Genomic DNA, 16,038 nt, shown 5'->3' on the forward strand with positions numbered 1-16,038 from the left:
CCATTACTCGACTCCCGTTAACCTCGGTCTGTCCGTTGTTCGTCAACCTAGGTATGTTCGTTGACATAGTTCTCATAACATCCCTCTTTTTACAAAACTAACTTATTGCTAACGCTAATTGGAATTCAATTTCTGAGACTTGATTATTTTTCTGCCTTTTTTAGATATTTTATTTTTCATTAAAAATTTCATCTCAGAATCTGAATCACTTGTAGAGGTGCTACTAGATTCATTGCTTGTGTTTTCATTGTTTATGTCAATATGAACACTTTCACTGTCTATTTCTTCACATTCACTTGGTTCTATTATTATTTCTATATTACTAGCGTTCACCTCGCCAAGTATTTTATCTAGTACATTTTCTACAGTATCTGCTATCTCTGGATTAACATTTTCGTTTACAATATTCATGTTTTCCCCTCCTAATTCATTATCTAATACATTTTCTACAGTATCTCCTATCTCTTGATCAACATTTTTGTTTACAATATTCAATTCTTCCTCATTTTCTATCTCTATACTTAATACTATAATGCTTAATATTTTCCTTACTTTCTAATCCTTTAGGTAACATAACATTAGGACTGGCAGGGTGTAGTTAATTATAGAATTGTTTTTGTTTAACTTAATAAACCTTTTATTACGGACTAGGATTGAACCATTTTCCATTTTAACTCTATATGTTCTTTTTCTAATTTTTTCCAGCACTGTACCAGGTACCAGGTACCAGGTAACCAATCACTGTTAGCTTTTTTTGTATGTATACATTAGCGTTATTTTTCAATGGACTAAGTATTTTAACACCTTTGTTATTATATTGTTGGGTCATTTTCTCTGCTTTATTTTTCAAGACTTTATTATACCTATTTATGTCTATGACTCTAGGCTTCAATTCGTTGGTTTTGCAAGGAATTACACACCTCAACTTTCGTGACATTAAAATCTCTGCTGGAGAATGATTATTATCGATTTGCATATTTCTATACAAGAGTAACGCTAGGTATATATCTTTTTTGTCTTCTAATACTTTTTTGAAAATGTTTTTTGCCGTTTGAATGTTACGCTCTGCCATACCGTTCGACTGAGCATATGTCGGTGAAGACATGACATGATTAAATTCCCAATCATGTGTGAATTTTTTGAATTCCTCTGAACTAAATTGTGGCCCCCCATCTGAGACTACAGTTAAAGGAATACCATGCCTGGCAAACATCGACTTAAGAACTTCAATTACTCGATGACTCATAGTATTTTTATATAATTTCTCAATTTCTATGTACTTTGAGTAGTAGTCAATTACTAAAAGGTATTTTTCTCCTTTCAATTCAAATAAATCACAACCCACTTTATTCCATGGGAGTTTTGGAATTTCGTGACACTGAAGTGGTTCACTTTGTTGTGATCTAGAATATTTGTTGCATAAATAACATTCCATAATTTTTTGTTTAATATCGTTGGCCATAGTAGTCCAAAAAAGAGATTCTTGCGCTAATTTTATACACTTACTGAATGACTATAGTGTATACGATTTAACATGTCTTTTTGTAGCATTTTAGGTATTACTATTGCCTTTCCTTTGAAAACCAAATCATTCAAAACTGTAAGCTCACTTCTGTATTTCCAGAATATTTTTAATTTTTCATCAACTTTTTTTATGGTATTTGGCCACCCCTCTAGGAAGACATTTTTTATTAACTTCAATGTATCGTCTTCCGAAGTTTTCTGTACTAATTCATTCAATTTGCACTGAGTTACATTTATTTCTGACACTACCATGCATACTTGTGACTGTATGTCACTGTCCAAGCTATTATCTGACTCATCTTTCAAAAAAGCTCTAGATAAGGCATCTGCAATTATTAATTGTTTGCTTGGTTTGTGTTTAACTTGAAAATCATATTTTTGTAATTGTAACAGCATACGCTGTAGTCGAGCTGGGCATTTATCTAGTGGTTTTTTGAAGATAGAAATTAACGGTAGGTGGTCAGTTTCCACTATCACTTTTTTGCCATAAACATATTCATGAAATTTAGTTAGTCCAAAAATAATTGCAAAAAGTTCCTTTTCTATTTGGGCCCACCTAGTCTGTGTTTCAGTGAGTGTACCTGAAGCATAAGCACAAGGTAAGTTATTTTGAAGTAAGCAAGCTCCTAGACCTGATTGAGAGCTATCCACCGATACCACAGTCTCAGCATTTACATTGTAAAACTGTAATATGGGTTTATTCACAAAAGCATTTTTTAAATTTTGAAACGCTTCTTCTTGTTCATTTTCCCATCTGAAAACTACATCTTTTTTCAGAAGAACTCTCAGTGGCTCTGTGGCTACTGAAATATTTTTAATAAACTTATTTACATATGTTAGCATTCCGAGTGCTCTTTGTACGTCTAATTTATTTTCAGGTCTCGGCATATTTTCTATTGCTTTAATTTTTTCTTTCTGGGGAGAAATTCCTTCCCCTGAAATTATGTGTCCTAAATAGGAAATTTGTGTTTGACCAAACTTACACTTATTTAAATTAAATTTAACATTACTTTCTTTTGCGATTTCAAAGATCTGTTTCAGTCTTTCATCGTGTTCTCTTTTATCTTTTCCCCACACTATAATATCATCAATATAAGTATCGGCACCCCGGAGGTTGAATATTTCCTTGAATTTGTTTTGGAACACCTCTGGAGCTGAACATACTCCGTAAGGTAGCTGTAGAAATTTATAACGCCCAAACGGTGTTCCAAAAGTGCATAATTCAGCACTTTCTTTATCTAATGGAATTTGGTAGAAACCTTGGGTGGCATCCAGTGTACTGAATACTTTTGCATTTCTTAATTTATGGGTGATTTGTTCTAAAGTAGGAATAGAACAATATTCCCTATTAATTACTTTGTTTAGGTCTTGAGGATCCAAACAAATTCTCAACTTATTATCAGGTTTCCTAACAATTACCAGAGCATTCACCCATTTTGAGTTACCATTGACTTTTTCTATTATATTTTGTTCCGCAAGACCATCTAGCATTTCTTTTAAGGTACTCAAAAGAGGTAAAGCTACTCTCCTGGTAGGATGAACAACTGGTTTTGCATTCTCATCAATATCTATGTGATAGGTACTTTTAATACATCCTATACCTGAAAAAACTTCCTTGTATTCATTTATTAAATCTGAATATTTATTTTTATCAGTATTTATTGACTCTACCTTTTTAATTAAATTCAATTGTATGCAGGAATCAAGCCCCAGGATTGCTTTCGTATCTGACTTTACCACATAAAACTCAAGTTCATTTATTTTATTATTTTTCAGACATGGAAGTGAACATTTCCCAACAACTTTCAAATTTCCTCCCGTATACGACTGTAGTTTCACCTGTGTATTTTTTATTTTATCTTTAGCAATCCCTAGTGACTCAAACCTCTTTATAGGTAATACATTTGCCATAGCACCCGTATCTAATTTAAATTTAATAGTTTTCTCATTTATTTGTAATTCGGTCTCCCACTGATTGGTTACCATTGCTGTATTTATCTCGGAAATAGAGCCTATAAATAGAAAATCGTTCTTATTATCTAGGTTTGTTTATATTTCATGCATTTCGTTTGTATCTTTTTCTACTACTGCACTTACTTGCTTATAATTTTTCTTTCTACAAACTGTTTCGAAATGATTCATTGTTTTACAGAAATTGCACTTTTTGCCATATGCTGGGCAATTATTAACTGGGTGTGATCTTCCACATTTGGTACAGTTTTTTATTGTCTTTATCTTTCTACTAACCTTATTTACCGCTAACACTTCTTCATTCTGCAACGTTGCTCCATTCGTAACTCCCAACATGACTTCGCTTCTTATTTTGGATGTTTCAATTATCCTACACAGTTCTATTGCTTTGTCAAGGGTCAAGTTGTCCTCCTGTAGAATTCTTTCTCTGACGTTGTTATTCTTGATCCCACAGGCTATCATCGTTACTACTAAGCTGTCTTGCAGGGTGTCTAGCTTGCATTTGGCTGCTTGCTTTTGTAGATCAGTTATGAACTGTTCAGTTGACTGGGCCTCCCCCTGTTTGGTGCTGAACAATTTGTACCTTTCGTAATTAGAATTTTTTTGCCTTCAAATGCTCTTGGAATTTTTGCATGAGCGGTTTCAATTTATTTCTATTGTTTGTTTCTAGTTTGAAAGTGGAGTATATCTTGAATCCATCTTCACCGATATAATGTAGGAGTTGTGCACACTGGAGTGATTTTTTTTTTATGGCTTCGAATGCAATTAAATAATTTTCGAATCTTGCTCGCCATGTTCTCCAATTTTCGGCCACATTGCCCGCCAAGGACAATGGTGAAATTCCTCGATTATCTCCACTCATGTTTTGAATTTATGGATCATACGATTCATAACTACTGCGCCATGTTATATTCTTTGTATTAATCATACAAGCATGGATTTAAATAAATTACTTTAATATAATAAAACAAGATACATCATCTCGATACCACATACCATTACTCGACTCCCGTTAACCTCGGTCTGTCCGTTGTTCGTCAACCTAGGTATGTTCGTTGACATAGTTCTCATAACAGTGATAAGATGAGATCAAGAGAAACTCCTCCATCATTGAATATTTCGTTGGATTGAAATAGATTGAGAAAAGCACACATGTTGGATATCGTTTCAATAGAATCTATCTCAGATTGAGTGGATAAAGGCAGAGGGGAAGCAACAGAGCAATAATCCTCTACCTCCCATAATGCTGATGGAAGATTAAAATTGCCAATTAAAAAAATGTTTGCATTACTATATTTCTCATTCAAGGTAATTAGCTGATCAAAGTAAGATTGGTATAAAGTTGGTGAAGATTTAGGTGGGAAATATACCGTACCAATAATAGAATTGTTATTGAAGAGAACAAACAATTGTTCGATCGAAGGATCAGACTGAATTAGATAAACAGGAAATGATTTTTTGATAGCTATCAATACACCACCACCCCTTCTGAAGATACTGGATTCACTAGAGCGGCCAGTTCTATATACGTTGTAGTTGGAAAGCCGAAGTTCGGCGTCGGTGAATTCAGGTGTGAGCCAGGTTTCGGTGAAGATAATGATATAAGAACAATTGCTAACATTTAAACTGAGGTCCGTCAGTTTAGTTCTAAGACCTCTAACATTTTGGTTATAAAGCGAAGGGCTGTCCGTTTTTTTTTTATGATTTTTTTGTGTATTGTTGAAGTATTTTATAGACAAATTCTGCTCACCAGCTTGTTGACGCAAGTTAAGTAACTTTGAAGTCGAAAACCGTTTTTAAAAACAATTTATTTTATTCAAAATTACAATATAAATTTCTAGAGAACTTCTCACATCGAGATCTGCAAAATGAATGAATAAAAAGTTACGATGATAATCGTTTCTGGATCCGGGGTGGGAATCTGCAAGCACTGCATTTCCTTGGATAGTCTGCAAAATCTCTTCACATAACTCCTCCCTCCTCAGGAGAAAACAATACGGATAAAGGGTTGTTTTCTTTAGGGTCCTTCTGTCGGTTGGTATTGCGATGGCCATTTTTCTTTTTCATCCAAAACCAAAGTATGGCAAATCCGGTAAGGAGTAGAACGCATATAGTTACACCGGGTATATTCCAAATTGCTGGGTGTATTAATTGGTTAAGGTATGGCGTTTGGAGTAGCTTGGCTTCTGTTTGAAGTTCTCGTATGGATTGGAAATTGATTGACTTCAGTATCAATGGCTTATTTTCGTGTTGGTCACCATTAGATTTGGAAACCATATTCCATCTCAGTTTGGGAAGAATAAGTGGGTTTCCCAAAATAGTTTCTTCTTCGTTTTTATAGGTGAAGTTTTTCACAACAACACTGCAGCCTTCTGGAATTTTCAGAAGAGTATTTGTTTCGATTCTGTGTACACTTCTTTTCTCGCAATCCGCTTGGGCTATAACGGATTCACTGGATGGCAGGATTAGGAGAAATCGGTCATTGATTTCTTCTATTATGGGGTGATTCAGAATGGCTTCATTCGTCAGGCAATTGGGTTTTTTGTCCTTCATCAGGGCAATAATACAGGTGTCGATTATAGTTTCGTCATGATGTTGGCACAGGAACACACCATCTATTTGAGGGCATGGTTTATCTTCAAACTGGTGATATTCGGTACCGAGTATGAGGAAAGGTTTATAGGGGGTGATGATTGTATTTTGGTATGGTAAACTAATAAGGTTATAGGTTCGGAAGTCGTCTTCTAGGCAAATTGGTATATGTATTGCAAAAATAATTTTGTATTTCTCAATTTTTACTTGAGTTCCTGCCAGCTGGTAATAAAGGTATGCATTTTGAGTTTTCAGGATCTTTTTATGACCATAGATATTGGCCATGTGTTCGATAGCACTTACTAAATCGTTAAGTGGAATTACTGAAGGATGGAGATAACCTAAGTTGGCAAACATGATTGCATTTTCTAAATTGTCAAGAAATGTTATCAAACTTTGGCAATTTTCTATTATTTGGCTAAAGGCCCCCAAGGATGCAAAATAAGAATATAGATTATTAGTTCGGTTATTGAGCTCCTCTCTCAGTTGGTTGAGTTCATTTCTCAATAAGATTTGATTATCGTGAAGTTAGGTTATGGTTTCATTGTAGTTTTTGATCAGTTTTTGATTAAGAGAAGTCTGTAGTTTAATTTGATGATTGAGAGAATTTTGATTTTCAAATAGTGTTTCAATTTGTGAATCGTATTTAATTTCGTCATCATGATCTAACGTTCCAAAAAGCCATTTACTTGCTATGCCTAGACCATTAATTAGTCCGCGTTTTTTGCGATTACTTGAAATTATATTACTCAATTTAGTTTTTGTAGTGGTTAGGAAATATTTAGCTTGATTAAACGAATCATTCAGAATGATCTGGTCCTTTTCCAATTCAGTTTTATTATTGATCGATTTTATTAGTCTCTCGTAGAAAAATTCAATATTTCTGAGTTGCATTTTTAAGAGAGGGGTTTCAATATAATGTAAAAATGTATGTTTTGTTTGAATGATTCTTGATTTTCCGAGTTCTAATGGTAAGAGTGGAGTGTCGAGTTGTTGAATTTCAATTTCTTGGCTAGTTATTACCTGGGTCATCATGAGAAGTCGAAGGGATACTATTAGGATCGGTGTGGTCCGTTCTGTCATCCTGTAAAGAACGTCGAGAGTGAATAGGTGGTTTTCTTATTTTCGATTTATGAATTATTGCTCCTGTTGTTGTTTTAATTTTTAGTCCTAAGTCTTTAGAAACTCGTTTTTTAATGTGTCTAGGTTTGGCTTTGTTACGAGCAGCTTCGCGATTTTGCACAAATACATCTTGATTTTCTGTGAACTCTACAGGGTCTTCGCGAGTCTCGTTTCTTTTATTGATGACACGTTCTTTATTATTTTGACAACGTTTCTGGATGTTCTCGTAAAGGGTAACCAACCTACTTTTCCTGTCATTTATGAAGTTATTGATTATGTGTTCGTCCGTTGAGTCAAAAGGGTCTAGTGATTTTGTATTACCCAAGACTACATCGTAAGGGGAGTATTTTGTCACGGAATGGATTGACGAATTGTACCCTATAATCGCTAGTTGGACTAGTTGTTTTATGGGTGTGTTGGGATGTTGTAGTTTCAGGACGCGAGTATTTTCAAGAAGAGATAGGTGAAATCTTTCAACGGGGCTATTACTGTTCGAATTGCGTGGGGTAGTAACATGAAGTTGAATTTTGTGAAGTTTACAAAATTCCATAAAGAGTTCTGATTTGAATTCGGTTCCACTATCACAAGTAATGGAACATGGTACGCCAAAATGAGTGATGAAAAGGTATAGTTCTTCTATTACGTTCACGGTGTTGACGCTATTTAAGATGTATGCTTGTCCGTACTTAGAGAAGGAATCGAAGATTGTTAGAAATTTCGTCTGTAGAATCTGAAATACATCAATATGTATCATTTCGAAAGGTTTAGTGGGTGTGAGAGTGATGGAGTATTTTATTTTCGGAGGGTGTCTATCATATTTGGCTTGTTGGCAGATATCACAAGCATTTATATACCGGATGATATCCGTTTTCATATTCGGCCAATAATATTTATTTCTTAATGCTTGGAATGTTTCGTTTATGCCGCGGTGACAAGATTTACTCTCATGGTGGTATTTCAAATTTCTTTTTATCTCATCTGAGTTTGTTAGGTCTTTGACGAATTTCTTTGAAATAACCAAATGATAGGAATGATTTTTAAATGTATTTTGAAGTGTTCTTACAAGCGTTGGAATAAAATGTTCGATTGATTCTTTGACATAAATACAGAATAATTTTTTCGGATCAATATAATTTTTGAAGGTGTCAATAATTTCTTTCTCGAGGTTTTTGGTGAAGTTTAATGTCAATCGAGATTTTGAAATGAAAGGTTTGCTTTTTATCATGTAGAAGGCTTTAGAATCGATCTTTCTTATTATTATTTGATTATTATATGAATTTGTGACACTTTCTGTATACGGTATTTCAAGAACAGGATTCTCTGCATTTGAATGGACTGTTTCGTCAGTGGTAACCTCCTGCTCAACAGGGTTTTCGGGGATTTCTTGTATTTCTTCGTTGTTGGGTCTCTCGTCTAAGGGTTGACTATTAGTATTGTTCTCGATTGGTGGTGGAATTTCATTTGGGTCTATTCCTAATAAAGCATCCCGTATATAATTTTCAATTTCTTCATCGATGTCACCTGGATTGCAAATAATGGATTCGTTCTCAATAGCATTTATTTCAACACGTGAAAGAGCATCAGCATTTGTATTTTGCTTGCCACTTTTATAATGGATGTCATAATCGTACTCTTCCAACTTGAGCCTCCAGCGAATAAGTTTTGAATTAGGATCTTTAAGACTAAACAACCATTTGAGTGGTTTATGGTCGCTTATAATGTTGAATTTCCTTCCAAATAGGTATGGGCGGAAGTATTTCGCAGCCCAAACAATAGCTAAAAGTTCCTTTTCAATTGTGCTGTAATTTATCTCAGATGGGTTGAGTGTTCTTGAGGCGTAAGCTATTGGTAGGTCGTTTCCGATTTTTCCTTGGCTTAAGACTGCTCCAATTGCGAAGTTTGATGCGTCGGTCGTAAGATTAAATGGTTTGGAAAAATCTGGGTATTGAAGTATTGGGTCATTAGTCAAGATATTTTTGCAAAGTTCGAAAGTTTCCAAAAATTCAGGATTGTGTTCGATTTTTTCACCTTTTTTCAAACATTTTGTGAATGGTTTAGTGATTTTGGCAAAGTTTTTGATAAATCTCCTGTAGTAGCCTAAAAGTCCGAGAAAGGATTTAATTTCTTTTGCAGTTTTTGGCAAGGGGAATTTTTTTATGGCTTGTATTTTCTTCGGATTCGGTTTTATTCCATTTGGAGTGATTACATGTCCAAGGAATTCCACATCCTTGCGGAGAAATTCAGATTTATCGAGCTGAATCTTCAGTTTGGTTTCTCTGAGACGTTGGAATACTAATTTGAGGTTTGCGATATGTTCTTCGAGGCTGGAACTGAAAATAATAATGTCGTCCATGTAAACTAAGCAGACTTTTCCTTGAAGATTTCTTAGGACGTCATCCATCACACGTTGAAATGTAGATGGGGCATTCCTCAAACCAAAAGGCATGCGCAGATACTCGTAGTGACCTTGCTCAACGCTGAAAGCAGTTTTCGAAACTGAGTTGGGGTCCATTTCAATCTGGTGGAAGCCAGATGCCAAATCTAGTGTGGAAAAATATTGGCAACGTCCAAGTTTGTCCAGAATGTCGTTAATGTTAGGTAAGGGATACCGGTCTTCAATAGTTTTTTCATTCACTTTCCTGTAGTCTACCACAATTCGCCACTTTTGTTTACCACTTGCGTCTGTCTTCTTCGGGACTACCCAAATTGGACTACTCCATGGGCTCTGACTGGGTCGTATTATTCCGTCTTCTAGCATTCTTGAAATTTGCTTCTGCACCTCTTCTTTATGAATAAAGGGGTACCGATATGATTTCGAATGGACCGGGACTTCGTCCGTTGTTTTAATTACATGTTTAACTTGATTTGTAAAGGAAAGTTTCTCATTGCTTTTATGAAAAATATCAGTGTATTCTTTACATAGCTTAATAATTGCTTGTTTTTCTTCTAAATTCAAGTGATCGACCCTAATTAGATGTTCTATATTTTGTTTTAAAGTGATTTTTGAATTTTCAGGCAAAAAATTTTCAACGTGGAAAAATTCAAATTTTTCTTTGAGACACCCTGTTAAAGGAATTACTTCAATAGGTGTTTTTATTACTACGGTAACTCGTTTATCAGTGTTGTTTATAATTTCTGTCTTTGCAAATCCGTGTTTCGCAGTAGATAAGGTTTCCGGTAAATAAAGAGTGTCAAGTTTCATCTCGGCTATAATGACATCGCTCTCATAGAAATTAACAGGAATTTTAATAGCCGCGATTTCATGTGAATCCACTGAGATTGTGAAATGTTGTCTATTCAACTTATAAAAAATTGGAATGCATAGATTTTCATTAATAAGTTGGTTTCTTTTAAAATCAATAGAAAATTTTAAATTTCGAATATCGTTAAGGCCAAGTAACCCATCAAATTGATTATGAAATTGAAATAATATGAAATTTATTTTATCGGAAGATTTAAATTCAGGAAAGGCCGGTATTTCGGCTCTAAATAAGGATTCTTTTTCGCCGATAGCTGTTTTGATTTTCGTTGGATTTTGGTATATAAATTCTGGAAAATATTTTTCTGCAATGGCTGGATTTAATATGGAGTTCATACTACCGGTGTCTATTAGTAATTTGATAGGCGGATTTTTAATTTCAATGAACGGTAGGTCGGTTGAGTGGGCATCCGAGAAAATCTCGTTTATATAGGGGGATCGGTTTGAGATGTTGACCAAAAATTTTCATCCGGGTTCGGTTGAGAGGGTTCAATATCTTTTTCTTCGATATTATCGTAGTGTGTTGGATATTCATAATCATAGCCTTCGGTATTACCGCAGAATATATTTTCGTTTTGTGCAATTTGATTAGTTTCGTCAAGATAGTCATCATTTTCGGGTGAGGTTTCTTTACTGTCAATTTGGTAAAGTTCCTCAGATTGGAAATTTTGAGGACCCGTGGGTCTAAATTGATTAAATTTGGGAATATTGGAAGTTTTATATGTATTCCTTGAAGTTGTTGACATTGGTTCTGGATTATAATTCGGAACGTGTCCGGTGGGCTTAAATACATTTCTGGGGGGACCGAATACTTGTCTATTTGTCGGATACTTTGTGACAGTGGGTCTAGGTTGGATCGGTATGGGTTTACTAGGAAATCTGTTTGGGTTATTTTGAAAATTCTGAAAACTAGGTGGAATTTGGTGGTTAGGGACTGTCTGCGTGTATCGCTGTATTGGGGGGTTTGATTGATTCGATTGGAATGTTCGAGAATATTGCTGTGTATTGGAAATGGGGTTTTGCAAATAGGTTGTTTGCTGTCTAGGACGATCTGGGGTATTTTTCGGTAAATTGTTTTGGTTACTGAGTTGTCTAAAATTATTTTGTGCATAGAAAAAGTTTTCTTCTTCTATCATATAACTAATAGCAGTTTCAATACTGTCCGGATTTTTAAATCTAACTGTTTGTTGTAAGGGAGCCGGGAGATTTCTTATAAGAGTTCTCAATGACATAACTTGATATTGTCGCCTATAAATAATTTTTGTTGCTTCATCCATTTCTTGAATGCTATAAGAATTTATTCTTTGAATCAAATGACTACGAAGAACTTGTAGTCTTTTTGCAAAATCTAATGGTTGTTCGTTTTTGAAAGGTCTGGCTACAAGAAGGTCTTGTTCTAAACACTCCAAACTTCTCTTATCTCCAAAACATTGAATGAGCGCCTCTTTAATTAGGGCCCAGTTATTTAACTCTATTCTACTTCCTACTAAGAGATTGGCTCTACCAATTAATTTTGATTGAATAACCTTCAGTAAGTATTGCTTGAAAATAGGATCTGTTGAATTTGAATAAGTAGAATTTAGAAAATCACAATTTGAAATGAACTGACTTAATCCGTTTTGATTGCCATCGTATGGCGTAATCATATCTACATATAATCTAAGCATACTAACGTTAATTTGTTCTGTGTTTCCGTTAGGCATTGTTTCTTCTAAAACCACAGTAGTATTAAAGTTATTTATTAAATTTTCAATTTCTGAATCAAGATTCATCAAAATTTTACGTTATTATTCAATGTAATATCCTATTCAGGATTGGATTTGAGAATCAAGAAAAAATACTTATCTATTTTGCCTAAATCTAATGTTTTCCTATTCAGGGAAATGGGTAAAAAAAGGAACTCGGTACTTACTTGTACTTCAGAGCTGCTTTTTGATGTGATCCTTCTGCTTCCTCGTGTGAACTCCAGAGGTAGGTAGTAAACGCCAAAGAGTTGAAACTCACGTTCAATTTTCGGAATCGGACCCGATGCCGTGAACTTCGCGAAAACGAACTGCGAAATAATCCTACAGCGACTGCGCCAGTTAAGTAACTTTGAAGTCGAAAACCGTTTTTAAAAGCAATTTATTTTATTCAAAATTACAATATAAATTTCTAGAGAACTTCTCACATCGAGATCTGCAAAATGAATGAATAAAAAGTTACGATGATAATCGTTTCTGGATCCGGGGTGGGAATCTGCAAGCACTGCATTTCCTTGGATAGTCTGCAAAATCTCTTCACATAACTCGCACTATAAGTTCATTTTTCACCGAGTCAAGTTGCTTTTTTTGAAGAGAGTTTGATCAGGTTGGAAAAATATTTTGTTAACATGGCCTAATTTATATTTGTTTCTTAGGATTTCATGGACATCGCGAGCAGAAGACATAAAAACTTTAATTGGTCGATGACCATTTTTGTTCTTCTTCCCAAAACGTAGAATATTTGTGTCATTGACGTTTACCGCCCTTTCAGATAATAGGGATTTTACTTGGTTAATATCTTCGAATGTAGTTGATAATTCCGGTAGATTAAAGATCAATAAATTGTTTGATCTTTTTTGACGTTCAAGAAGCTCATTTACGATGTCATCAGTTGCTGGAAAGTAACCCTTTTCATCCTTAAATTTATGAATTTCTGCTTTGAGTGTGGTAACTTGAGACTTGAGGTTTTCAATTTCTCTTAAAATTTTGTGCACACTTTTGAATGCCTGACGGCAGTCATAGCAAAAGTAAAACAGGGTTCTCTTCTGAATTACAAGAGCTCGAAGTTCGAAAGAACTCAAACCTGAGCATTGTTCCGTTGGATGGATATTTGGAGAGATATTTATATACTCTCTCTCTTTTTATACCCAAAAATGTTAGAATTCTTTTAAAATGATTGCTTCTTTCCTTCCTTTGGAAGATTCACACATTTTTTTGTATAAAAATTGAAATAATTGTTTAATTATTGAACTTTTTTGCAGTTTGAACAGAGGTTTTAATATTTTGGCGCAAATTTAGGATACATTTTCTGTAATATCCGGCTTAACTGCGAATGTTTTTTTATTCTTTCTGAAGGCATTCACATTTGTCTGGTTGAATTTCAAGATAAGCTTGGCAGAGTATTCAAATACTGTTTTTAATCTTGAAATATGGTCATGTACGGTTGGGGAATGAACGATGATGTCCATGTAGACAAGATATTGCTCATTCTGGATTCCAAGCAGAATATTATTCATGAGAAACTTTTATGGAGCATTCTCAAGGCCATACTTAAACCTGAAGAATTGGTAACGGCCGTTTTCTACAGTAAATGCCTTGGGAATGTCCTTGTCATCAATTTCTATTTGATGGAAACCAGAAGCAAGGTCCATGATGGTGAAGAATTGACATTTACCAAGTTGATCTAGTAGGTATTTGTCATTTCACTTCCTTTTCATGAATTTGACTTCCTCTAAGTCATGAACTCAGGTTTTTATTGAGATGCACAAGCACTACAAAAACTCTTTAAATTGCTCTGAGGTCAGTGTCTGTGCGATAAGGTTGAATTAAAATGGCTCTAGATTATATTCATTTGAAAAACCTATAGAAGGTTATTCCACAAGAATGCTGTTCTATAAATAATAAAAATTACTAGGTACCTGTACTATGATTGATTGATGTGTAATTTAAAAATTTAGTTTTCTTGAAGGAAAACTCGTCCTTTCAGTTTGTTTCTTGAATAATTTTTGTTGGTATTTGTTAATTGTGCTCCTTAATTTTTATAATTTTCTCATTATTTATACTTTTGCTCTTTGAGCAAACTGACTTGACTCATATTTTTTGCTTAAGCAGTCAACATTGATTTTTACCATCGTTACGATATATAGTATCCCATCATATCCCGCTAAATACAAATCAAAAACTATTTTTATGATATAAACTGTTCGAACCATTAGGTTATTCACTAAGAAATTATAAAAACATGAGTTTGTCAAAAATTATTAATCAACTTTTTTACCAAACCAACGAAGAAGGTGGCTTGTTTGAAATTTCATCCTTTTTCCGCCTTTACATATTACATTTCCCATTTCTATAACCACATGTTACAAAAATTAAATTAATCTGTGTTATATATTTCAGAGGATTTTGTGCATCGTGTGCCAACCAGTTGGTGGAATGTCCAATGTGCAGATCTTCATTTCGAGAAATACAGGAATTCAGTCCGCCTTCATGACATACAAGGTGCTTTTGAGTTTGTAACTTATAATAAAATATTGAAACAAAAATCGTTATAGAATAGCTTTTTGTACAAATTTGTTGCATTGGAAGCTGAAAGCGGGTTTGTATTTGAATATTTTATTTATTTTTAATTTTAGTTCTGTATATTTTTGTTGACAGAGTGAACAAGGAGAATGGTTTTATTAAATGTAAATTATATGTATATATTGATCCGTAATGGTGAAAATAATGTACCCCGTGGGGATTAAATTATGAATGGTTTATTTTTCAGATCTATATTTTTTGCATAGATTTTATAAAAATCTTGTTTTTTTTTTCTATAGTTATTATGAATCAGATTCTATAATTATGTTATGACAGATATGTCTCTTTATTTTGTATTTACGATAAAAAATGTAATATTTTTCACAAAAACAAAATAAAAAGGTTGCATATATATAAAATATGATTTTTTTTCCATATCTATATTTATCCAAAAATTACAAGTCTATTAGAGAGAGAGAGAAATATACTTTATTGTCCAATAAGTTCTTATCGACAAAGCATGTTAGGAAAAAAATTTTAAAGAGTGCTTTTTTAAATATACAAAATATTTACAAAAGTAGAAAAACCCTTAATCAGTTGAAAAATAAACATATGTCAAATATAGATGAAATGAGTGGGTATATAAAAAAAAAATCACATAAAAATTAACTAAAAAAGCAAATAAAATATAAATAATACATACCGAGAATAAAATCATATCTAAAATAAAATCATAGCACTGTAAAATTCTTTGAGATTATAGAATGCTTTTTTGAGTAGAGTTTTTTTAATTATTTTTCTGAATTTGTAATAATTTTTCTCCTTTCTGATTTCGAAGGGTACGTAATTATATATTTTTTGCTTCCTTAAATCAGAGAGTCCTTTGTCAAAGTAGATTTTGGAATAGGGAGAGGTATTTTATTTTCCGATATTTGCCTTGTAACATATTTCATTTGACTGTTTGATTTCGGGGTATCAACTGTATTAAGGTTCTTGTGTATTAGACATACAGACTCTGAAATAGTAATAAAAGTGTATTATTTCTTTAAAACTTTAGCAATATCTAAAAATGGACCTAAAACAAATATACTTACATAAACAAATTTTCAAAGTAATTTTTGCTCAATGAATTATTATAAGTGCGACACATATCCAAGCTCTAAAAAAATGCACTAAAACAAATCATTCATAACACCTTATTTCAGGAGCATTGGTATTTTTTCAGCTAAAAAATGTTCAAGTATACCAGATTCAAAATACTCTTCAGCACTTTGAAGACTACAAGTAGTTTAAAATACATTATGC

The 16,038-nt window shown here is 33.6% G+C and overlaps 1 protein-coding gene across 1 annotated transcript in view; it reads left to right on the forward strand.

Annotated features, from left to right (window-relative positions):
* LOC111514993 (RING finger and SPRY domain-containing protein 1) overlaps positions 1-15,152 on the forward strand; it is a 46,683-nt gene extending 31,531 nt beyond the window's left edge. The window contains exon 8 of the mRNA XM_074169870.1: positions 14,611-15,152. Coding sequence (XP_074025971.1) covers positions 14,611-14,704 — 94 coding nt within the window. The 3' untranslated portion in view covers positions 14,705-15,152. The remainder of the gene's footprint in view (positions 1-14,610) is intronic.
* The last annotated feature ends 886 nt before the right edge of the window (positions 15,153-16,038 follow it).

This window comes from Leptinotarsa decemlineata, unplaced genomic scaffold, assembly GCF_025532065.1.
Source record: "Leptinotarsa decemlineata unplaced genomic scaffold, Ldec_3_MD MMD2_P_RNA_scaffold_11, whole genome shotgun sequence".
NCBI lineage: Eukaryota > Metazoa > Arthropoda > Insecta > Coleoptera > Chrysomelidae > Leptinotarsa > Leptinotarsa decemlineata.